At 46.1% G+C, this 25,103-nt stretch overlaps 1 protein-coding gene across 1 annotated transcript; it reads right to left on the bottom strand.

Annotated features, from left to right (window-relative positions):
- Positions 1–1,498: 1,498 nt before the first annotated feature.
- LOC1278767 (uncharacterized) lies at positions 1,499–23,191 on the bottom strand. Its single transcript, XM_061649895.1, has 4 exons — positions 22,959–23,191; positions 21,679–22,893; positions 3,216–5,099; positions 1,499–3,142 (listed from the first exon to the last, which is right to left on the bottom strand). Exons 2-4 carry the CDS (start codon positions 21,736–21,738, stop codon positions 2,597–2,599), a joined length of 2,490 nt encoding a protein of 829 aa, XP_061505879.1. The 5' UTR covers positions 21,739–22,893; positions 22,959–23,191; the 3' UTR covers positions 1,499–2,596.
- Positions 23,192–25,103: the final 1,912 nt, after the last annotated feature.

The raw sequence follows: 25,103 nt of genomic DNA, 5'->3' as shown, positions 1-25,103 counted from the left end.
CGTACAACTTCCACCTACTCATAGGGATTGAGTTATTGATAGCGTTTCGATGGCTGTATTATGTTACATACTTTAAAAACATCCTTTCTTAAACACTATCTCCTCCATTCCCTTTCGTTTTGGGGGCCTAAATGTTATTTTTGCATTTTTGTTTTCCTCTTCTTGTTGCCTCTGCTCGAAGCACACACGAAAAAAATATATATTAAAATTAAACCTTACAGCTTAACGAGAAAACAACTACATTAATTACACATTACACATAAACAGTAAAAATAAAATAAAAATAAACAGTTTAAAAATATTAACACAACGTCGCGCATGTGAGCGCAACAAAATTACACACCAAACCCAGTCTGGTGGATGACCACATTCGCGGCCCATTGATCATTTAAGAGTTTGTGTTTTTTTAGTTGTCGTAGTAGTAGTGGTAGTACAAGTTTCAAAATTAATTTAATATGTATTTGGGGATCCTCATCATGATCACCACTTTCCTGGGTAGAATTAGCCAAAACAAAAAACCCGTCTGTAAAGGACACAGCAAAAGCGCCAGCACTGCATCCCCCTCCTCACATTGTGGTAATGAGTGCGTGCTTTTATACAGTGTGCTTTACAGGGTTTCCCACGATATATTGGTTGGTTCCCATCAATTTTTGGTGGATTCCCATATTTTTTTGGTGCGTTCCCACGATTTTTTGGTCGTTTCCCAGAATTTTTTGGTCTAATTGTATTGATATCCAATCGGAAAATACCAATAAATTATAGGATCGAACCAAAAATCTATGGGATACAACCAAAAAATCGTGGGAACGCACCAAAAAATCATGGGAACTGACCAATAAATCGTGGGAAACCCTGTATAAGCATAAACGGTCGATTTGCTGCTAACCATACCCACCCGCCCACCCATCGCCAAGCTACCACTGATAAGGTACAGATTAGGTAGTATTTTGTACAGCTTTTGATAGTGTGTGCAGCGAGTAATGCTTCTATAGAAACAAACACTTCTGCACAACATGCTTTCTGTGGCTTAAAGAACGTTTTATACCCCTCTATGTGTATACATATATAGTTTTGTTCGTGTGCGCTTTCTTAACTCTCCTTCTCTATAAATTGCGCGCTCCTCCTTCACACAGAGAGAAATCTAGATACTCGATCATTTTCATTCCAATTTTTGATGCCACGCTGATGCGTTGTTGATAGAGTGTTAGGTTGCTGGATGAACACAACAATAAAAAACAAACGACCGCTCATCAAAAAATCCAACTCAATGCAGAACACGAACGCGTGATACAATGATCAAAAATTGAGATGAAAATTATCCTAGCAATGCTGACCACACACTGTCATTGTATCCCTCTTAGCTGAGCCATAACGGTTGCATCAGCGCGACTCCGTTTGGTAAATACTGTTCAGGCAAAATTTTCACTTACAGCTATACATTTTGTTTTGTACCGAAAAAAGGACTTGTCTCTTATCATTTTTTTGTTTGTTTTGAAAATAAAGAGCGATAATCAAAAATAAAAACTATAACAACAAACCGAGAAACATTCCAGCGTACTCAAACTAACTAGTCTGACGAAACTGGAAAGATGGTGCCAGGTGTAAATACGCATTCAATTGTACCTCATATTGTTTTTGTTTTTTACTCTTTCTCTCAGGTCAGGTATATGTGAGTTTTGTCCCGTGAGGTGTCCCGTTTTGTACAACACTCGTTTGCAACCGAGGATGTTGCATTGGCAGATTCCGATCGATTCGGTGTGCGGTATACAGCTATGAAACCAACGTGTAAGCTCTGCCCCATTGATGGGAAAGTTACAAGTATTCAAAGCTGTAAGCTGCAGCCTATCAGGATTAGTACCATTTGCCTTTAACGGACAACAACGATGCAACATCCTGGGTTGGAGGACCCTTCTTGGTATACGCTCAGTGTCGTCTAGGGTCGAGGTTTCACACTATCGCTTATTTCTCCCTTTCTAACTTTACCATGCTATTTCTAGTATTATAGTGTTTGTACCGAATTTTATATTGCTGTTACGATTACCATCAGCACCGGAAAAGTGTAATTCGAGCTGGTGTGTGGGATGTGGTTGTGGTGTTGTTGGTTTATTTTTTTCAACAGCACACACTGCTCTCTGTGTGTCTGTGTCACAAAGACACAATATTCCTTCTGGCAGTGATAATAATTTATCGTTATAAAAGAGAAAAAAATGCTCATAGAAAAATTCTGATTGTTGTTGGAATTTGTTTCCTGTTTCCTCCACTCTCTCTTTCTCCTTAATGCTAGAGAACGCGGAAAGGAATACGGAAAAATATACGATGCATGTGGGTGTGTGTTTGTACCATCCGGAACGCACTGAGTGGGCTGTCGAATAAAGCTTATTGTAAGAGCTTCCTTTCTGCTTTTGTGTATATTAACGGCTTGTATGAGAGAGGTATGCATAGAAGGAAAACAAATGCATTTTCCCTCTTTAAATCATATAGCATACATCTATAGAAAGTCCACCACACTTACCAGACCCACGTTCCATACACACAACAATGTGGTGTACGTTCGACTCCCTAAGCTAAACGACTAAACCATACCGGCGCGGTTAATTCAAGCCAATCGCGTAATCATCGGCACCTTTCGCCTGATGGTTCCTTGCTGAAGCTGCTGGGGCTGCTGCTGCTGTTGTCGTAGTTGCTGCTGCTGCAGCTGCTGAAAGTGTTGCTGAAAGCTTAGCCCCATCACACTGTTACCGTTGACGGGCGTGACGGTGACGGAGTTGTTGCCCGTGCCGTGCACTATCGTCGGTTGGCGGGAGGAAATGACGTTCACCAGGCTGGCGGTGCCGTTTGCGTTCGGGGAAATGGAGTAGGTCATATCGAGCCGGGCACGCTTCGCCGGCGGTTGCTGCTGTTGGATCTGTTGTCGATGGTGCTGCTGCTGCGTTGTGTGGATTTGCGTCTGCTGATGTAGCTGCTGCTGGAGGGACTGTTGCTGCGATACGGTAACGGTACCGAGTCGCGTCTGTTGCTGAACTTGATTAATGTAAAGCGATTCATCTTCATCTTCCAGCGATAAAAGATCCTGCTCGGTCAACTCCAGTGCGAGCGTGCTGTCCTTGGAGTCAACGTTGATGTTTCCGTAAAAGTCAGGTACCTAGAACAGAGTAGAGACGGTTAGTCAGTTGATTGCACCACCGTACCAGACGAACAGAGCAAACGGTCCTTACCTCTAGATCGAAATCCACCTGATCGCCACCGTCCTCTTCACCATCGATCAACGATTCCGGCGTGTTGATGATGAAGCTTTCCGCGTCGACGTCGATCGTCTCGCGCGGTGGCTCTATCAACTCCACATCATCGTCCTCCTCCTCCTCGTCCTCCGCGTTCTCTTCCTCTTCTTCCTCCTCTTCCGGCTCAACCACCTCCTCGTCCACCTCCTCCGCGTCCACATCGGACGGGCCGCCGTCACTTTCGAGGTCTTCCTCCACGTCGAGATCGTCGTCCCCGGTCGAGCCGTGCTTCATCTCGCCCCGCTCGAGCGCCTCCAGATGCTCGGGATGCACCATCGCCCGGCGGATGGCCAGCGGATCCTTTCGAGACCACTTCTGCACCTCCTCGTCCATCTTCGTAATCTTGGCCGGGTTCATCGCCCACAGGCAACCCTTCCGCTGGCCACCGTTCGTGGCCGGTTTTTCGATCTTCTCGAAACACTTGTTGAGGGACAGATTGTGCCGGACGGAGTTTTTCCACCCGGTCGGTGCCGTCTTGAAGTACGGGAAGTGTTCGCACATGAAACTGTAGATCTCGGAGACGGGCAGCGAGCCGGAGCGGGAGTTTTTCAGTGCCATCGCGATCAGGCACGAGTAGGAGTAGGCCGGTTTGGGGAACTCGCTCTCGACACTGCCGCCTTGCGATCCGCCACCACCACCACTCTTGATCAGCTTCTGCTTTGGGCCAGTCGGGGTCATCGCTCGCTGCAGCTGACGGGCGACCAAAGTCGTCGTCGGGGAGCCGCCATGCGTAATGGTGACCACACCGACACCTCCTCCCGCCGGTTTGCCGTTCTGATCCACGATTAAGGTTCGGTTGTAGGTTTTCGGACTGGCCGCACCACCGTTCAGCTGCCGATGGGGGCTAGACTCGCGCTTCACCACACCGTTCAGCCCCATCGCGCTGACCTTCTGTATGCTCTTCAGGTTCTTGTACTGTATGCTGTTGGCGTAGGTCAGCGCACCGATGCCATGGGCCAGCTTCACGGTGTTACCCTTGCCGAGCCCAACGCCGAGCCCAGGCGATCCAACGGAGGACGTGCGGTGGACGATCGCTTCACCGACCGTTACGCTACCGCCGCCGTTACTAGTTACGAAGTGTTCGCTCGCGCTCTTCACGATCCCGCCGTTTCGCACGATGATCTTCTCCTCCTTCAGCGTCATCTGGGCGGTCAGATCTTTTCGCACATTGTCTACCGGGGTCGCTGGCGCGAGGGACGTGCAGGAGATGGTGCCTGCCGTGCCGCCGACCCGCGTGATCTGCGCCAGGCTGGAGATCTTTTTCGCCTCCTGCACCGTCGACACCTTGATCGTGTTGGGCGAAAAGGTAAGATGGCTTTTGCGTTCCTTCGGGCTGGCCATGGTCGAGCTGTGCCTGGTGTCGCCGTGCACGGTCGTGTTGAGATTGATGTTCTGCTTCGGTGACTTGAGCAGTGACTGGGCGGCCACAAGGGCACTCATCGTCGACGATGTCGCGGACGAGCCGGACGACGACAGGACACTGCCGTTCGGGAATCCGCCCATCGAGGAGGAGGAGGAGGATGACGATGAGGATGAAGATGACGACGATGATGACGACGACGGGACGGGCATGACGAAGTTCGGATTGGCACACGTAGTGACCTCCGGGTAGAGATCGGTGCTGCCAATGCCGAACGCTGCGCTGCAGTAGAAGTTGTTCCCGTCCAGGGAGTTGTTGTCCAGCTCGAGCGAGGGCAGATCATAGTTCATCAACGAAACGAATTCGTTCACACCGCCCACAACCGTCGTCACCTCTGACTTGATGTCGATATCGAGCATGTCCTGCATCGAGTCGGTGATGTACAGATCCGACATGGGAGTCTGAAAGGAGCAATGTTAAAAAGTAACGATAAGTAAAGGCAGATTGGCATACACTAGTGGATAACATGGTTTAAAGTAAACACGCATTTTCGATTCAACAAAGAATTCCTTTACAATGTGGCACAGCATTCAAAAACAGCATTAGTTAAATCCAGCGCCTTCGCAACAGTTCAGGAAGTGAGTAAACTTGCATCAAAACATCATACGCATATTTCATACAACATATCTTTACCCTCGTTATTTGTGGACGAAATTTTAACATCAACACGTATAACCAGCTCCACACACCATCGATGCACACAACCATAAATGCTGCTAGTGGTCGAACAAAGCCAACCATAAAAAATTTATTGCATGGCATACTACTACCACGATTCAGGCTTTCCCGCGCTACCAAAGTTCAATGCAGCCCTGAATGCAATAGTCTCGTTCCCCCCCAAACGAAAACATTGAAGAAAGGGCTGCTGCCTCTGCCTGCCGTAGGAGCAGCATAAGTTTTTTTGTTGTAGATGCGTGAGCGAGAGCAAACAAAGGAAACCTGGGAATAAAGTACAGTCGGTTCAAAAGGGATCGTTGTAAAAGCGTGACAACAACAGAGGGATAGCAAATGGAGGGAAAACGTTCTCATGCCAAAAACGCATAACAGACACACACACACACACACACACACACACACACACACACACAGTCAATGTGTCCCTTCGGAAGGGATGGATAAATGCGCATGAAGGATGGTGGAGATAAATGTTTCCAATTCCATACACACAGACGCACCAAGTTGAAGCAGAACCAGCGGGAACGAATGTAAGGGAAAAATACGACCCTTCGCTCTCTTCTTTGTCGATCTTTTTTTTTTTCTTGTGTGTGGAGGGGCCCTTCTAAACTTTTCTTACACACACTATAACCATACCCCGTGTGTATTGCTTGCGCGCTACAACACGCAAGGAAACTCTAGACGAAGCATTCAACTCGACCAGAGGGCGCGCACAAAAATCCCTTATACAGAGAGAACACAGCAGGCAGGCAAGCAGCCGGCAACACTGCACAACCCTGTGGGTTACGGGTTTAAAGGCGGGGGAAGGAGACGTGCGAGACGGGAAAAGGGATTGCACCCTTCCCGGGAAGAGAGCGAGAGGAGCGCATAACAAAATAGCACGTAACAGAGCGAGAGAGAGAGATGCATTATAGAAGGGCTGGAAAAGAGTGTGAGAGCGAGACAGGATGGAGGGATGTTTTTTTAATAGCGTTGTGGTGGTAGCGCCCTTCTGAAGCCGGCCGGCTGCACGGGACAAACAAACGCTACACAACCCCTACCAACACACACGCACACACACTCCAGCACAACAGAACGAGGGGAATAAAATACATCATCCAGCAGCAGCAGCGGCAGCAGAACACCGAACGAACCCCGAGCTCGGGCAGAAGGAGAAACCACGAAAGTACAGTCACGTCAAAAGTTGCGCTCGAGCACGCTGAACACTGGTGCGCTCTTTTTGGCCGTTTTCGAAGCCCGCGCTCGCTCGCTCGTGCGCATACAGTACCAGGGGTAGGCCTGTTGTTGTTGTTAGTGTTTTCTTTTCTTCTTCATTTCAAATGTTCCTTATTTTTGTTTGGTTTCTCATCGCATCGGCTCTGTTCCCCGGACCCAAGGTGTGTGTGTGTGCCGGTTCGGTTTGGAGAGGCACAGAAGACAGAAAGGATGGTATTGGAGCAAATGGTAAACTAATCGCAACAACTTTTGGACGAAAGATACATCACATCGTCCCATATCCGCGTCTGCAGGGGTGAAACATGCTGTGCTCCCAACTCATCCCCAACTTATCCCCCCGGAGCTTCTCCAGACAGTTGCTGGACGTCTTGTATGCGACTCAGAGGCAGCAACAAAAACATCGAATGCAGAAAGAGATAAGGAGGAGAGGTTGGACACTGTTTCGCGACTGCTTAGAACATTGCTAATGGTGTTGGATCAGTACTAGACTAGTTTGCTGCCCTCTAGATGAGTTTATTGTAGATGGCATCATCTCACAACCAATACACACCACACATCGGTTGTTGCCCGCGGCATGGGCAACGTTTTCGCGCTCAGGGTACATGGCAAGAGGTCGAATGTTTCCTAACCAGGAGCGAATGTTGAACGACGGATGAAATTGTATACAATTCCCCGTCAAAAACTATTGCCCCGCAAATGTTGTAGTAAATGTGTGTTTCTTCTTCTCTGCGGTCGGTTTCACGCATCATACATCCCACCGACCGCCGCTACGAAAGCTAACACGATGATGGGTCGAGACGAAGCAAAAGGCGGCACTCAAAAAAAACGCGCGCAATCTTTGATGACAACGACACAACAACACAACCAACGAAAACAGAGTGTTTGCATCACATGCAACATAGAAGAGGGACCATAGTATGCACACATAAACATACCCCCCCTCCTCACGCTCGCGCAATGTTGACAGAGAACACGCCAGCACAACACAACGAAAGACGCGGAGAAGATAACGGATTGCGTGAGGAGGAACGAGAAAGTACACAGGGCACACGCAGAGACAGGGTTGATTGAAAGTTTTGGCGCGAAAAGCCCGTGCATTTGTCAAAACCGGTACAAAACACAAAACAATAACAACCAAGAACTCACCTTCACATGTGTGTGGAAAGGTTGGACTTTCAGGCAGCGTTTTTCGATGTGATTGGGAATGATGCCAGTATGCCTTCTGCTACGACTATCAATTTCTACAGCGGAAGGAGATGTCGGGGCTAGAAAAACTGGTTGATGAAATGATACTACACAACGCAGAAATCAAAACATCCTGCTTTCGTTGAAAAATGCTGCTGCTGCTGCTGATAATCTTGCTTACTCTTTTTGCCAACTCAATTCTCTGTTTTCTCGGAAACTTCGTGCTCCCTTCGTTCTCTCCGAACATAGATGGCAGAAAACGACCCAAAAGAAGGTGAAACATACTATCAAGTTTCTGTCTGGCGGATGTTGGGAGCAGCTCGTTAAGTTTCTATTTCTCTTTTAAATCTAGTGAGTGGACTCAGAATTCGGGCCGCCTAATTACATTGAGTTTACAATCTGGTGAAATTAGTTGATAGAGTAGCATCATTCAATATTTCGCTTCTAATTGTCGATCAGAAACCCAGACAAGATGTTTACATAGCGCTAGAAGGGATCCTAGGGATTAGACAACTGATATTACAAAAAAGAAAGTGAGAGATGTTTGCAGGCATCAGGACATCGATATATGCCTGTTGGGATTGTTCAGAAAAAAACGAACTCTTGTGCAGCATTGTGAAATAGGCAAATCTCGTTCATTCTACACAATTGTTTCAAATTTCGGACAGCATATTGAAGTTAGTCTATATTTTTATACAAACAAAATCCAACCTCAAAATGGTCCTCACAACCTTTTTTGTAATATCTTAAAACCTGACTACAACTTGTCACATTTTGGGTCCCAAGGACCAAGAGATGTTGGGGAGCAGGTATAATTTTAGTTTGAGGAATATTGACCAAAAGTACAACATCGCACCATTGTGTCCCAAACTTTCTCTCCTTAATCGGACACAATTTTCAGGGGGCCATGCCAACAAGTTGTAGTTGTGCCGCTTGTATCAGGGTATGAAAGTTTCGCGCCAAAAAACCACTGTCGCACCTTTGTATCCCCACAGAAACACACATACACAAACTTACTGTGGTGGGTTACCCTCCATCGATGGAAGTTGCAAAACTTACGCAAGAATATAGCGCGCGCCTTTCCGACCGTCCAGAGTAGGTGGGTGAGGGGGGGTCGGATTCAGATCCCGCAAGTGGGGAAAGACGATGACGATCATGGAGTCAAGAAAGAAAGAATGAAAATAAACTAACAGGACACACGCACACGCACACTCTGCCACTTTCCCGCGCAAAATCAGCAACTTTGCGCGCGCTTTTTGTTTCCTCTGATAATGGTGGGGGAGGGTGCTGGATGATGACCGAAGAAGAGAAGCGATGGAGTTGAAAAGGGAGCGGAGTAGGCAATTTTCAGAGTGGATACGAGGACGAGGACACGATGTTATGGTGAATGATGATGATTGCGCACTCAAAAAAGCAGGGCGCACACCACCATCTCTGTCAATTATTTTAAGAATCGCGCGTGAGAACGAACGGCGATGGTGTAATACAAAACGCAGGGCAGCGATTTCTCTCCCGACAAGATGATGCTACCCGGAGATCATGCTTGGCGGTATTCTCCCTTGGCTGCTTTCACCTCACTGTGTAATGGTTCTTTCAGCCCGCCGCAGTTGCCATACAGACCACCACAAATCTCTCGCTCCATCGGGCACACTCAGAATTGAAGATTGTCGAGAGAAACACAACGGCACAAGAGAAGAAGGTTGGATGGAAAAAAGCGCGCCAAACATGATCGGGGCGGTCATTACTCCCGCCGCCGCGTGATGTTTATTTGTCGCTGACGCCCGATGTTGTTTTTCGATTCCCAACCACTACCACTCCTCATCATCCCCCCGTGATCCGTTCGTGTTTCCCACTTTCGCGCCCTTTCTAACTAACGGTACTACCCAAGAGAGGAGCACACCATCACACACAAAGATTTCGTATTTGAATATGAATCATTCAAAACTCTCCACCGATACATTATGCAGCAGAGAATATTATGTACTGAGTTCCAATAGCTTCACATAAAAAAAAACACGACATGACGCGGGGGCGTATGTGTAATAGGTTCTGCCATTCGGTAAAGGGTAATAGAGCACACGGCACGACGCACACATAGATGATACGACTGTAATCTCAACCACTTAAATCATCAATCATCAAAGCCAGATACGAAAGGCGCTCTTGGAATTGGGTGGATTGCTTCTACACCCCGACATGAACGACTGAGCGAAGAGGGCATTCGGTTTAAGTGGAAAATATCTAATAATAATTTTCTCCCTGCTGCAAACGACATTCAAGAGAGGAAGCAGCACTACGACGTCCACTCCATTCCAGAACACAGCAACTCCCATACGGAGAATAGTGCCTCTTCACTGCAAATGTGTTTCCCTTTCATAGCATCGGCTTCCGCAGGAAGCGAAATGCCAACATGGAATCATTTTTCGTTGTATTTAAAAGTAGTTTCCGCTTTTGCGACTGCTAACCGCTAAACCAAACAAAAACATCGTGTCTTGTACACACTAGGTACATGATGATGACGGTTTTCTACCAGCCCCTGAGCATAAACACACATGACCCAGCGCCTTTTATCCTTATTCCGATCGAAACGCGATCATGCAACGTTAAACCTGCTCTGCAGGCTCGTTGGACACAGAAGAGCTCCAAAAACTTGAGCCAAAAAAGAGGGAAACACGAGAAAAGGTGGAGCGATGATGTGACAAATGCTTTCGGGGTGTAATGACGACAAGTGAATATATATCTTCTCGCTTGCTTCTACCTAAAACTCCCTTCTCCGCCGTTATATGATCGCCAAAGTCGATGCGTACAACGACGTCTTTTCCTTTCCTTCAGCGGGGCACGTGCCTGGAACAACTTCCCTATCGTCAATAACACATGTGCACGCGCACCATCTGCTGCTGCTGCTGCTGCCTTGATCCACCATACGAAATAAGGAGACTACAGTAACAGGGAAAAGCGACACGATCGACGCGTCCCCTCCTGCATAAACGAGGGCTTCTCCCCCGAGAGAAAGGAACGAATGAGCGTCAGAGAGGAAACTGGGGTAAAGCTGAGGATCATCAATTAGTGCTCGGTGCGTAACACTTGTGCGCGATGATTAATTTCAAAACATGGGTAGTACTGCGGCTAATTGCTTTGATAACAACAGAAGGAGCATACTCAGTTCGCTCTACGCGTCTGGCGAAGATTTTATTTTTTTTTTCCACATCCTCACGGAAGATCGCCCGCTAGAAGAGCAGCCTTTTACAACTTGATCGCTCACCATCTCACTTTCAATCCCTTTTTCTCATCACGGCTCGTTACACCTCTTTCACCCCTTTTCTGTAATGTTTGAAACACATTAATTGCATGTCCTACCAACACCACCGGTGTGTGCAGCATAGCACAGAAGATGATTTCTTTGTTTTACTTCTACACAACATGATCATGCAACGAAAATCCTGACGAAGGTGTAAAGCGAGAAACAGAAACACGACTTTTCATAAAAAGAGCAAGAAATATTGTGTCTGAAGGTACGCGTGAGAATAGAACCATCAAGGTATATATGTGTAAGATTCGAAAACTAAAAACTATCACACACCATTTCGCGCTTCAGAGCAGATCGAGAGCGGGGTTGTGCGCGTGTGGGAAAAATTTAAAAACCATCCAAATGCAACACAGCACACAGGCACATACACACACAACCCATGTGATTTGGAAACGGGGAATGTTGCTATCGGTGGGAACTAGGGGCCATGGTCAATCAAGTGTGGCGTTCACACGAGGAGCAGGTTGTTGTCCGACGGTAACGTGTGATTTAGGCTTGAGATTTTGTTGAGGATGGTTAGGCAATCTACTCACTTGTTTTACAACTGTAAAACATCAGAATATGAAAAAAAATATATTGACTAATAACAACAATTACAGATTTTAGAATTCAAAATATAGGCGAAACTGAATCAACAACTTGGATGATTGGTTTTGGCCAACTTACAGTCTTTTCACACAGTCGCAATACTAACATCCCTAACGCAATTTTGATAATAGAATTTCCTCCCCCTAATAACACCCAGTGCCAATTGTTCAACAAAATGTATCCCTTCATTTGCCTTTCGCATTAGATCCTACCATTCCCATGACAGATCATTACTTATCCTGCTTAAAGGACAGGACGACAAATTCCTTCTCAGTCTGTCTGTGCAAATGAATCACCGTTTACCGGTGTGTGACTATCAGTATGCTTCTCCTTCCCTCTCTCTCAACTAACTATCCACGAAATCAGATTTCCTGTTTCACGAATTTGCTGTGTACCTAATACACAGCTACACTGGAGGAAAGCAGTACCGGTACCGGCAGGAAACTAGTCTTTTTTACCGGCTATAACACCAACAATGTGCTCCACGCCACACGCATGCGTCGTGTAGCTCCGGCACCTCCACTCTCCTCCTACACTACCGGTTCCTGCTGTTTTGCTACTAAAACTCCAGAGTTAGGAAAACATTTACACTGAATACGGCTGCCGTCGAGTGCACGCAGAGAGGAGGCGGGAAAAATAATGATGAAGCGTTTCAAATTGAATTTATTTTAAGCTGCATTTAATGCTTTTCATAAAGGTCGACTGAAAATAGCGTAGTTTCTACGCCTAATTTACGGATTAATTTTATCAGAATCGTTGTTGTAGGCGAACATACAAGTTATAGAAGAAGAATCGTTATTTAGAAAGATATATTGTTTGTTCTAAAAATATTTAAAATACTATACACTGCTTAAGTAACATATTGCAGTCCTTTTGCCATTGGAAATAAGCACAAAGCGAAATAAAAACAAAATTAAAAAAACAAATCGATTGCTACTCACTACCAGGACATCAAATTTCGAGGAAAGTTTTTCCGTCACAGAAAGCGAAAGTGAAATTGATGGACTTTTTTCTCATTACAAAAAAATAACCTTTCCCTCCTGCAGCAACAATGCTTACCATCCCCTTCTTGCCTTTTCCATTCTGAGATTGTGGGAAATTGGCGCCCAGTTTGGGTACGAAAAGCGCAAACTCCAACATAACCCCACACGGTGGTTCGTGGGCAGGGCAGGCCGACAGAGCAGCGAGAACGAGGTATCGAAGAACAAACCCCTCCCAAATCCACCCCTATTCCTTCCGGCTCATGAGTCACCTAGCGCATGGAGCTAAATCTTTCATATCGATCGGTTTTTCGGTAGCTCTCGCCACACAGAGTAGCCGTCAGTTTAGTCATTTCCCTTTGGACGCCACCTCTTTGAGAAAGCACAAATTCTTGGAACCGTATTTTAGTTCCGGTGAAGATCTCCGTAGATCTACTCCGTGGAGGGCATTCGGGAAAGTGGCCTCCCCCTCAAACCCTGGGAGGGGGCCACCGTATAGCAATGCGAGAACGGAAAGAAAGCTCGTGTCACTTCCGGAAAATACCAGGAGCACATAAGAAATGATTGGATTCCTGGCGAAGGAGTCGAGTGAACGACTGACTACTACTACCTACACAACGCTGTGTGGACGAGGATATTCATTGCACCAAGAAGTCTAGTCAAATCGGTAGAATGGTACAAACAACGAAAAAAATCCTCCTGATGTGTTCCCGTTGTGCGCATGCGGCACGTGGGGACGTTTCTTTCCGTTTTTGTTAGCAATTCTGAGTTCCTTTTCAAGCTCCCGAAGGTTAGTGTAATGGTGGCGGTTTTCTCCTTCTTTGCGGTGCTGCTCCGAGAGGAAACAGAGAGTTGTAGACCCGGTGTTTTAACCCTCGAAACAAAACAAACGAAACAACATAAGGTTTCACCTGCCTCTCGCTAACACTTCCGTCCAACGAAGGTGCAGCATCGAAGGGTGTGTGCATGTTTTTTGATAATTCGATCAACCGGCACGTAATACAAACCGATGAACGAGGAGCATCGAGGTCTTGCGAGCAAAACGGCGAAACTCTTGATTGGGGAGAGAAGGGACTACTAAACATGCAACCATTTCAATGCCACCTGGGGGTCAAAGTGTAAGGGTAGGAACCGGTAAAAAGTCCATTAAAGCATAGCAACACCTTCCCCACAAAAATAAAAAAAGGCATATGTTTCGATTGCGGCACAAGCTAACACCCCGCACTACAACAAAGGGAACAGGAATGCACTATCGTGTAGGTTGTTGGCAGGAAACACTGGTAGGTAAAATGCGCGGGAAATTTTTATTCCACAGAGGAAAGGAGGAGTGCTCGCGTCAAAAACAATGAGAGAAATTATCAGGGAGAAGAGAGACACTTTTAACGGTTCCTTCGCCGCTGCGTTCTGGCAGCCTGATAGGTTGTAAGCAGACGAACTCTTTTCTTTCGATTTGCGATTGAAGTATATTAACATCAGTTTTCGCTCCCGAATGAGTAAGTAAGTAGAGGAGGCGCCAACTTGCAGATTCGGAATGAGATTGTGATCATGCAGGCCATATTCAAATGACACATGACTTAAAACGCCCAAATGTATGCAATGGTGCTCTTTTTGCGATCACCATGAAATACCCAAACAACACATCAGTAAAGATTTACAAAAAAAGGCAGCAATCGCTGTAACAGATTACCTTTAACTGATCTTTTTTTTAACGTAAAACCATTTCCTCTCTATCTTGATGATAATTTTGCGTGTTAAAACAAAAATTACCTGCAATAAAACCATTAAGTTTGAAACAAAGGTGTGAAAAAAGGATTAATAGTCCGGGGTAGGTACAGGCCATTGGCGGCGAAGCGGAAAAAGGCTGACGCAGATGATGCTGTGAAGCAAAATCTCCAGGAGAAAAGAAACCCATGCATGCAATGCTTGCAGGGAGTGCTGTAAAAGCCCTTGAGAAAAGAAAGCAAAAGCGCCAATAATCGGGCAGAGAGAGAGGGGCAGGAGCGATAAGTCTCTGCTGCATACTGTGCGTTCCAGGTGCAATTAGTCAACGTGTTTCGGGACCGGGTGTGGCGGTGTGTTCCGCTGTTGTGCACCGGTAATAACTCAACATTTTGCAGGCCCAATGTAAACGCAATAGGGAAAACGGAACATGGAGAGGAGCGCAATGGTGTATTTTTGCTGTCCTTCCATCGATCAACTAAACTTGTTAAATGACAAGATGGCCAAGTGTTGTGAGTGCGCAGATGTCTTTCGGCATGATATGGAGGACAGCAACAGTGTTTGGGTGTTTTAAAAATATTTATTTTTTAAGCTTGATCAATCAAGTTCCACTAGCGACAGGGTTCGGTAGATTCAGCCCGCACTTTGGCTCAACCGCAGCAATATAACCGGGATGAGAACGGTCAGAATCAACCAAACTCTCCAAAAACCCGAAACCCGCACCACACACACAACTTTTTAAAGAACGATCTTCAAAGAGGCACAACAGAGCTCCATCCCTGAAGATCGTACTCGTACTCCATTCTATCCGCCAGCCAAAAACCGGTTCCTGTCTTGCCTTTACTCTTCGTAAAAAGTTGAGCATTGAAATCTTTTCCATCCACCACCGAATGGGGGTGTGTGTGCACGCCGTTCCGTTCGTCTCTTTGTTTCTCTTTGCGCGTTCTTTTCTTAGCCTTTGCGGTGGCAATTCTTCTGATGGCACAGCGTACTGAACTACTAAAAGTACCGTCTACTATATATTAGCTTAACCGCACGCACTTTCACTGTTCTCTCCTTCTACGCTGCAACTACCCACACAAATCTTCTGATGAGCATCTTCTTTTTGTGCCATTGCCTCAGTACATCAGGCTGGGGAGACGACTCGAGAGGACGAGTCCCAAAGGGTGGAAAAGAGGAAATTGGGGAAAATGTTTCACACGGAAGGCCCTCGTCTTTGCGCGGGAAGACCCTTATACCACTGTGGGGACTATGGAGAGCCCCCATTGGAAGAGACATTCAAAGGAAAGAAACCCAGAGTCAGGTCGGGCAGAAGAAGAGAGCGGGGTTACCGATCTTGCATGCTCTGACTGCTGGCCCCTTATGGCATACACATTTCTTCGATCTGTCTCTCTCACTCTCTCTTTGTGGTCCATTATAGTGATTTCGTTTGCCCTTTTCAGCTTTGTGACGGAAAGCATTAAAAACTTTACCACCGGTGTATACCCCACCATGATCACAACACCACCGCGTACACCCCCCGGACGGTGGTCAATCGTCGTCATGTTCATCCCATTCTCGGGACCCGCCACACAAGAACAACCCTCGACCACTGGGGTAAAGAGAGACAGAGAGAGAAAAAGAGCCTGGGGTACAAGGAAGGGCAAGGAGTGTTTTTATGTGCCTACTTCTCTTCCTGCTTCGCTTCGTTGCGTTCGTTATGCTGAAGAAAACGAAGACGATGATGATGATGAGATGGTGGCGGACTTGCGGTGGTGGTGTTGCGCTCTTGTGGCTTTTGGGAGTCCGGCCAGCCCGTTTGGAGTGGTAGTAATCTCTGATGTTGCTTTTCGCTTGTCCGAGGTTTGAGGTTTTGCTTCTTCACGTTTCCTAGCTAACAAGAATGGTTGGCAAATAGGTCCACAACCACTGTTCTTTTCAATTCTGGACAGTGTGTGGCAGCCGTGCAGAACTCTTCCAGCGGGGAAAAAAACGGCAGAGATTGCTGGAGTGTACTAAGAACGTGAAGTAGACATCACCACACACTTGTGACTGAGCCCAGCACCGGGAGAGGACAGCAATATGAGTTAACAATTCGGAAAAAAAACAAAGAACGAACCTTGGCGATTGCTCTTTGGTTCCGACCTATTCAAGGTTCTCCCTGGAACCGGAGCAAGAACGAGCTGGAGGTAGTACCAGAACCTCAAACTTAAGTTCAAGAAATTGTAGGGAAAATCATAGAAAGATATTAAAGATCTGGTGTTGGATAAGATCTACTTCGATCTGATTTCCGCAAATGTGTATCTCGATTAAAATTGACAACCAGTAACAAACGTAAAGCCTAAATCTTTACTACCCAATCTTCCCAGAGAGGGAACAATAGAATAGAATATGTAAATTAGAATTAGAACAAACATCTACAAAAAAGGAAGAACCCATCCACACTACGGGAAGTAATTAACTATCCAAAAGCATAAACGAGAACACATTCTTCCAATGCCGCTTAGATATGTATCTGTCTAGTAGCAGCCCCACATACCACTAAAAGATGTAATATAAAACGATCTCTCCACGAACAAAGAGAGCACACCACACTACACAACAGACGGCTAGAACAGAACCATCACCAACCCCAAGAACCGCGAATCGTGTCCATATCTAGCCAGACCCTACGTTACCAAGTGATCTCGCTTTACACCCGCGGCATCTTCATGCAGTACAGGCAAAAGATTGTGATCGTGCGCGATCTCCCGGCGTTCCACAAACTACCACCCCCACCCAGTGGTGCAAGAGAGCTATGGGGTCGGGTGGATGTGGCGCAGCAATAAATGGGAAAAAAGGTTTCAAGTTGCCGCCGCAACTGCCGGCAACGTAGGAGCATGGGGCCGTGAACTTGAGAAAGGTTCAGGAGCTTTGCCAGAAAAGTATGTGCTCGCGAGAACGAATTCTTGCGCTTTAGGGGATGATTTATTTAGGTGAGTGGCCGAGGCTTTTCCTGCTGAGTATGCGCAACCATGCTGGAGCAGCAATCGTTTTATATGACAGACCAGAGGGATGATATTGAAGCAATTCCGACACTTTCTAGAGCACACATACACCATTTATTGTGCATTGTAATTTGCATTCTCTTGAGGTGTGCGCGGGCAGCGGAATGACATTGGCAGTAGGTTTCCTTTTTTGCATTTTTCGTATCCCTGGGAAAGCTCGATGTAAAAGCAACGGAGGACATTTAAACATTTTGCTGCAAATATAAAAGGCGCCTGGCGCTTCCCGCTTTACCTTTAAATATGCATTGTGGCCCGGGCATTGTCATTCCGGTTCGTTCGCATGGTTGGTGTGATTGATGCAATCCAGCATCCGCATATCATATGTGCATAAATTAGTGGAATGTACAAATCATGGCTAATAGCTTTATTGGTGTGCCTATTCGTCCTTTATTCTTCTCTACCCTTGTGCTATACCACACACACACGCACACAGGCAACAGTTTCGGGCTGTTTGTAATAAAGATCAAGTTCTAAATTTCGATCCGCTTTACCATACGGTGAAATGTAGCAACATAAAACGTTCCTAACAAAAATGCACCCCGTAATAAAGATTTACGACCCTGCACACAGCAAAAACAAAGATAGAGAGAGAGATGAATAGCCCATACCAATAGAAAAAAAAACCCTTGTCCTCCCTCTTTTACCACCAATTGCTTCATAACCATCACGAGAAACATCCGAAGGGAAACTCCCAAAATGAGACGACCAGGGTGAAAATGGATAGGAAGAAAGGCACAGAACGAAACACCAAAAACACCCCGAAAGATTCTGTGTCTGTGTGTGCCCGTGTTCTTTCTCTTTTCGTCGGAGGCAGCAGCAGCATAGCACATTTACGATTTGTCGTCGCTTTCGGGGTCGCTCCTTCCTTTCAGAACTCGTCGAGAACTGACCTTAGTGCAATAATTTTCTAATTTTTCCCTCGCACCACCGCTGTGAAGGGTTTGTGTTGTGTCGGAGAGTGCGTGTGTGTGTGTGTCTCTGTATCTCTGTGTGAGAAGTTGTTGCCTTGGGAAAGAGATTTAAAAAACAAAATAAACACATTCCACGCTCTCATCGTCCAACAATCGCTTGCTGCCCTAGGCCAACGGAAAACGTATGGACCTCTTAAGCGCTCGGCATGACAGAAGTTAGATTCCGTGCCCTATCCTGGGTAGAACAGGCTGGACGAAGAAATGGGGTACAAGACAGGAGGAAACGATCGGAATATGTGTGTCATCACCGTGCATTCTCTCCTCTACCTGATAGTGGTGTAGGGGTACTGGAAAAGAAATGCTTATGGACGAGCTTCCGCCGAAACACCCAAACCCACCCTGGGTGTACCACACCCAGGAAGCTTCTTTTGGCTGGGTTTATCATTCATGGGAATGTAAGAACCTCAAATTCTAGCCCTTGGTTCTTCCCCCTTCACCGAAAAATCGACTTTAGGTAGCGCTTTTTGTTTTTTAAAAGGCCACACATTTATAGCGTGGAAAAGGGGTGGTGCTGGCAGGAGCAATTTGGGGTGAGCCAGTAGTACCCGATTGATGCCGGTTGACCTACTTTACGTCCGTTAAATTATTCACAGCAGAACAGTTGGGTGGACAAATTTGGGCATTTTCTTAAATGGAAAGCAGCATTTTAGTACCAAGGGGTTATTGGTTTGTGATAGGTAAGTTACAGCAAGAGGGTTTCAGCAAACTTATCCAGCATTACCCAAATGAAAACATGAATGGAGTATTTGTTTCAAAAATCACATTTTGATGGCTTATAATATTAAAAGTCATACAAATTTTATGATATTTTGTTTATGCCTGATATACACCTTTCCCATAGCAGTTTCGCATGATTTTTCTATTCTGATTGTTTAACATTTCTAACAAATCGATTATTAACTAATAAAATCACAATGGCATTCAATGGTTTACATTTATGTAAATCTGACATCTGTTGTTAAAGATTTAAAAAAATACATTCTAGTCTGGTACAAGAAACACGTAATTGATCGAGGCAGACGATAGTTGACATTGGCTGTAGCATAAGTATGGCGTTTTTAAACGTGAAAAATTAAGTAAATCCTTGGAATAGTAATCAGTGCGTCCTCTCTCTCTCTCTCTCCATCAGTGGAGCACTACCAGCAACAAAGACACACGGCGGCAACATTGCTTCGAGCCAGACACACAGCAGAGGCAGACGAGTGGTGCAATAGGCCACAACAATGTCCTTGTAACAACGGGCAATCGATGGACCCGGCTCGACCATGTCTGGAAGTTTTCGCGCGCGCGGCTATAGGGAGAGAGAGAGAGAGATATCTCTGCCGATCTCGTCGGAAGCCCCCCCTCAACCCCAAGAGCCTTTATTTTCAGGGCCACCAGGAGTTCGGAAGAAAAAGCGCGGGAACACCAAACAATTACACCGATTGTGTGGCGGCTGGGATACCACCTCCCGGGCGGAAATTCTTCTCTGCCCGCATCGTTTTCCCCATCGATACCGATTACATTCAGCACAAAAGATCAGATCCAATTTCACGGTACAGGATGAAGAAAGCAGCACAAGGCGGGTAGTGCGGGGTGGCCCGACAGACAGCATTGAAAAAAAAGGCGCGCTTAATTCATCGTGCCTGGAAGGGCAGTAGTACATACGGCAGAAAAAACGTGATCTTGACGTTCTTCGCGCGGAGATCACTCTGTCCCTCTCTCTCGCTCGTTCGTTTGAAAACATTTTCGCACGCATGTTACGATGGGTTGGTTTTTGTGGAGGTACGCAGAAAGGGCAGGGACGGAGGATCGGAGTAAGAGCAAATTTAAAAAACCTCCCGCAAAACATGCGCAGACCCTCAGCTCTCTGCAGATGGGACCGATGTATGTGTGTGTGTTTCGAGCAACATGAAGAATAAGATCTAAGAATAAGATCGAGGAAGAAATTCGACGACTATGCTGAACAGGATGGAGATTCCAGCAAGAAGAGACGGGGCGGGGGGTCTTGGGGGCAGGCACACACATTCATCGGCAATGATTATCTTTCATTCTTGCTGCCTCCACCGTTCGCCTTTTGCTACATTTTCGCGCGAAATCGGACAACGGCTGGAAGGAATGTTGGCGAGCTGGAAACGTGTGTGCGTGTGTGTGTGCTTCCCGTTGGCAACGGCGACGAGAAGCGGGGACACCACAGCCTTTGGGAGGTGTTTCGAGAGCTCCCCACAATGCGCGCACAACATCTGTTGTACATTTTGCAGCGCTGAATCGGGCCTGTGTTTTAGCGGCTTTTTGGCCCGTAAGGTTGAGAGCATTTTCAGCAGCGCAACCTCTTTGCGCGCATTAAATTAAACATATTTGCTGTTCATCAGCTCATCCACAATGCGACATCCACTTTTTATACGCTCAGTCGAGTGCGCACGAATGTGTGGACTGTGTGCGTATCAATTCCACCTTAAACCACGTGCGCGGTTGGCAGCATAGCACACACCGGCGAAGCATAACTAACGTACTAAACACACACACACCGCACACACAACAAAGCACGTAACATCCGACTCCGAAGCACCCCGTTCAGCCGGCATTTTGGCCTTGAACTGTGTAGTGCGGCGGCCACCTCTCGCGCGGTGAGCTATTTCTCGCACCGGCCTAGAAACCGATGGTTTGGCGCCTTTCGTCTCATTCTCATCTCCCGGCTCATACGCCGGCGAAAAAGTGTTCGCCGCGGGGTTCGAACTAAGCATGAATGAAAGGGTGGTGGTGGGTGAAGGAAGGAGTCTGCACGACGGAACACACCAATCGTTATTCGCATCTCATTTCCGGCGCGGGTCCGACCGATAACGGAACGAATTTGAATCGGTTTTGCAACTCGGTACAACACCAAAACACTCAAACACACACACACACGAGCGAGAGAATGTCATCTCTCGCTGGCTGTCAATCTCTTTCACTCTCTTTCTATCCCATTCGCGCACTCATTCACGAGTGACAGACGGTGTGTTTGCGAAAATATGCAAAACGCTCTCGCAAACGAACAAAATGAAATAAAAATAAAAAACCACACCACACACACAAAACAGATTAAAAAACATCAGACACTATTTCGCCGAATTGACATTTTAAAGGGAAGGTAAACCCACCCCAGGCAGATGTTCATCACAGGAGCGAGAGACGGTGCGACATGCGGGACATCCGCCGATAAACATCTGCCAGCGACTGGCGGATTTCGTTGCGTGAAGCATACACACATACGTACCCGCGTAACTCATTACACGGCCAGGTGGATGATTGCGAACCAAATAACTAGCATTTAATTTTTTCATCATCTTACTTACACTGTATTTACTCATCGCGTCGTGGAATCCGGTAATGCTCGTGTCCTCTAGGTCAAACATGTTGGCGCCCTTTCTTCACGTTTCCTTGGATACACCGGTAAAAACAGACACGCACACACCAAGGGGGCGCCGTACACACTTTTAGAATTACACTGACTGGCGCACGCCCAGGAAAGGGGTATGGGGGTGAGTGATTCGAGGAGGATGCTTCTTTTCCGGCCGCGGCACGACGAATTTATCTTCCGTTTACACTTTTCCCCACAGACCACACACGTGGTGAGAGAATGCCCGGCTCCGGCATAAAAACCGCCCGCACAGGAATAATACGCTTAGCGGCAGCACCTTAACGAATTATTCCTTCCATAGCTCCTGTTCACCGGTGGTGATGATGATGATGATGAATGGTCTTCGTTGCCGTGTCACGTTCGCATTGGTGATGGTGCGCATTTGGGCGAACAGACACACAGGCCGCCTTTTTAGCAGGATTGGAGCGCAACACAAAACAAATGCATGCAGCAATATAATGCTTCCGAGATCTGCTGGAACAAACGGGGACAATTCACACACTCATGCCGATTTTCGATGGGATAGCCGGAAGCAGCGCAACCAAATCGAAAAAAAGGCAAATCAAAACAGCACACAGAACACACTGTTGAAGGCGGGCAGGATTTGGCAGCTACAATAACAACCAAAAAGAAGAAATTGTTCCACACCACACAACAATGACTTCCTTCCGATTTGTTGTGGTTCGTTCGCGCGCTGCTGCTCTGCAGTCCCGTGCTCGTGTCGCGTGGATGTGCTCTACACGCGCTCTCGTCGGTAAATAAACGTCGATGCGTGTTAGTACCGTGCGCTCGGCCACCGTCTGCAGTTGTCTCTATTTCTCTCTCTCTCTAACTCACACTGTCTCACGCACACACTTGCCCGCTCAGTTATGGATGCGCAGTGGTATTGGTGCCGTAATGTAACCCTCTCCTCACAACGGTTGTTCTCACTGGGGTGATGAGACTTTTGGCGGAATTTTTCCTCTCACTTTCGACCGCACAGTTCACATCGCAATGGGGGGCAAGATTTCAGTTTCTGTCACGTCACAAACAATCACTCAAACACAGCAGCACCTTTGCAAGCATACCACGGCACCGCAACAATGTGCAAACTCGTTTCGGGTAGCCCTCAAATCGGAGATGGCACCGCACCGTTGGCTCACTGGGCACACTGAGAGGAACAAAGAAAAGGTGAGCCGCCGTTCAAAATGGCCGTCTCCGCTCATTCGTTCTCACCGAGCGGACGGTCTCGTCGAACAGAACCGGCTAATTGGAATTTTTACACCGGACACACTTTGCACCAATAAGAATTATCTCCCTGGCGATGGTACGTTGATAAATTTGCCGCTGGCAATTGTCTAACAATCGCAGGAACTGGCGGAAATGGACAAAATCCCGAGGGAAAAAATTTGCGAGGGAAAACCTAAACCGTACCCAACCGTGTCCGGGAGTTGATTGTGTCACTTCAAATATGATAGGTACGGTGGTGTGCGTACTGGATAGGTACAAGCGGTCTCCTTCACACACACCGATACGTGTTGTTTGAAAACAGATTTTTTCGTCGGCACAGGGTGGGTAGGTGTTTAACGTAGGGGAATCGATTTATTCGTGGGGAGTGTGTTTACGCTAAATGAACATTTCATTCAGGGTTGAGAAGGACCCTGATTCTTCATATGAATGGGATATTTCGGAAAAAAAATACAATGCATAAAATGTGTTATTTACGATCTGTAAGATTTTCTATGGCGAATTGCTTTCGTTGAATGTAAATACGGGACGAATCTTTAAACAAGGGAAATATTCCGCGCACTTTTTCGGATATTTTGAAAATTATGGATTCCTCGGGAACGCATAAACCGCGTATCTTATGTTAGTCTACAAACTTGTTTAAAAAATGCATACGAAATGCAAATAGTGTTCGTTGTATGGCATTGAAGGAACGATTAAATCGAACCGAATTGATGGGGTCGTTAAAAATTTGTAGATTATGTAAATATACTTGGTTTGCTAAAAACTTATTAAAAGAGATACTCATTATAAGAGGAAACAAACGAACGAAACGAATACGATATGGGAAAGATAATAGGAATACAGGAAAATCAGGTCTACTTTCAAGCCGTTCTGATATGTGTTAAAGTTAATTTTAGAAAATCATTAAAACGCCATTTCTATTAAAATTAATGGGGCAAAAGGAATAAAAAGAGAATTTAGAGCAATTCTATAAAAAAAGAACATTATTTCTTATAAAAAAACGATTTTTTTTAATTTTTGTTTTTATTATTTTAGTTATTTTTTTACGATTAGGAAATTCCTTATTAGTTGGCTTACCTTACTGCTTCGAATTACGGAAATTTAAGAAATTTTTTACTATCAATATTTTCTGTTGATTTTTTTTTAGCTGATCTGGTGGTACAGTCGTCAACTCATACGACTTAACAACATGTCCGTCATGGGTTCAAGCCCCCAATGGATCGTGCCGCCATTCGTAGCACTGACTATCCTGCTATGGGTGGAAAAGAATAAGTCACTGAAAGCCAAGCCCACAAGTGGTACAGGCAGTTCTTGATCGACAACAGTTGTTGAGCCAAAAGAAGAGAAAAAGAGAATATTGTATTACTAATTCAATTTTAATTGGCCAAACCTTTGTTTTACTCCATTTACTAAAGCAAACCTTCTAAATTTGAGAAAAAATAAAGATATCCAATAATTTTACTCGAAACATTGCAAAATATCATTAAACTGCAACGATATTTTGATTCATATTCCGGACAATTTCGAGTTCATGTTTCAAATTACACTTGAATTTCAAGGTCTGGACACTTGATTTTGGATTTAGGTGTCCTCCTAGAACGACATAACGAAGGTCTTTAAAATAACGGGGTTTGGGTGCTGTTTTTTTCTAGTACGCGTAGATGAATAGAACCGAAGAGTTGCTACATTTTTAATTGATTCTAGTACGCCCCTCATAAACATTTTGCCCCAGGCTCCCTTACATCATACAGGGCTTTCGTGGCTCGATTCATCGATTCATTATGGTTATTGAATCATTACGGATTCTAGTACATCAGGGCAAGTACACCGGAGCCTGGCGAGATTGACACGCTGTACGACAGTAAGATCGTCGTGCATCTCGTGTAACTCGTCATTATAGCGACTTCTCCATTGTCCTTCCTCACATACGGGGCCAAGTATCCTTTGAGCATCTTCCTCTCGAACGCGACTAAGAGGGTTTCGTCAGATTTGGACAGTGTCCATGTCTCAGAGGCGTATGTGAGTACCAGTACTATATAGGTTCTATATAGACCCAGCTTCGTCCATCGCGACAGATTCTTTGAGGTGCACTGATTTTTGAGCCTGTAGAATGACCCGTTGGCAGCCAGC

The sequence above is a fragment of the Anopheles gambiae genome, chromosome 2 (assembly GCF_943734735.2).
Source record: "Anopheles gambiae chromosome 2, idAnoGambNW_F1_1, whole genome shotgun sequence".
Classification (NCBI taxonomy): Eukaryota; Metazoa; Arthropoda; class Insecta; order Diptera; family Culicidae; genus Anopheles; species Anopheles gambiae.
Note: the sequence above shows the minus strand (reverse complement) of the source record. Positions and strands in the feature narration are given on the sequence as shown.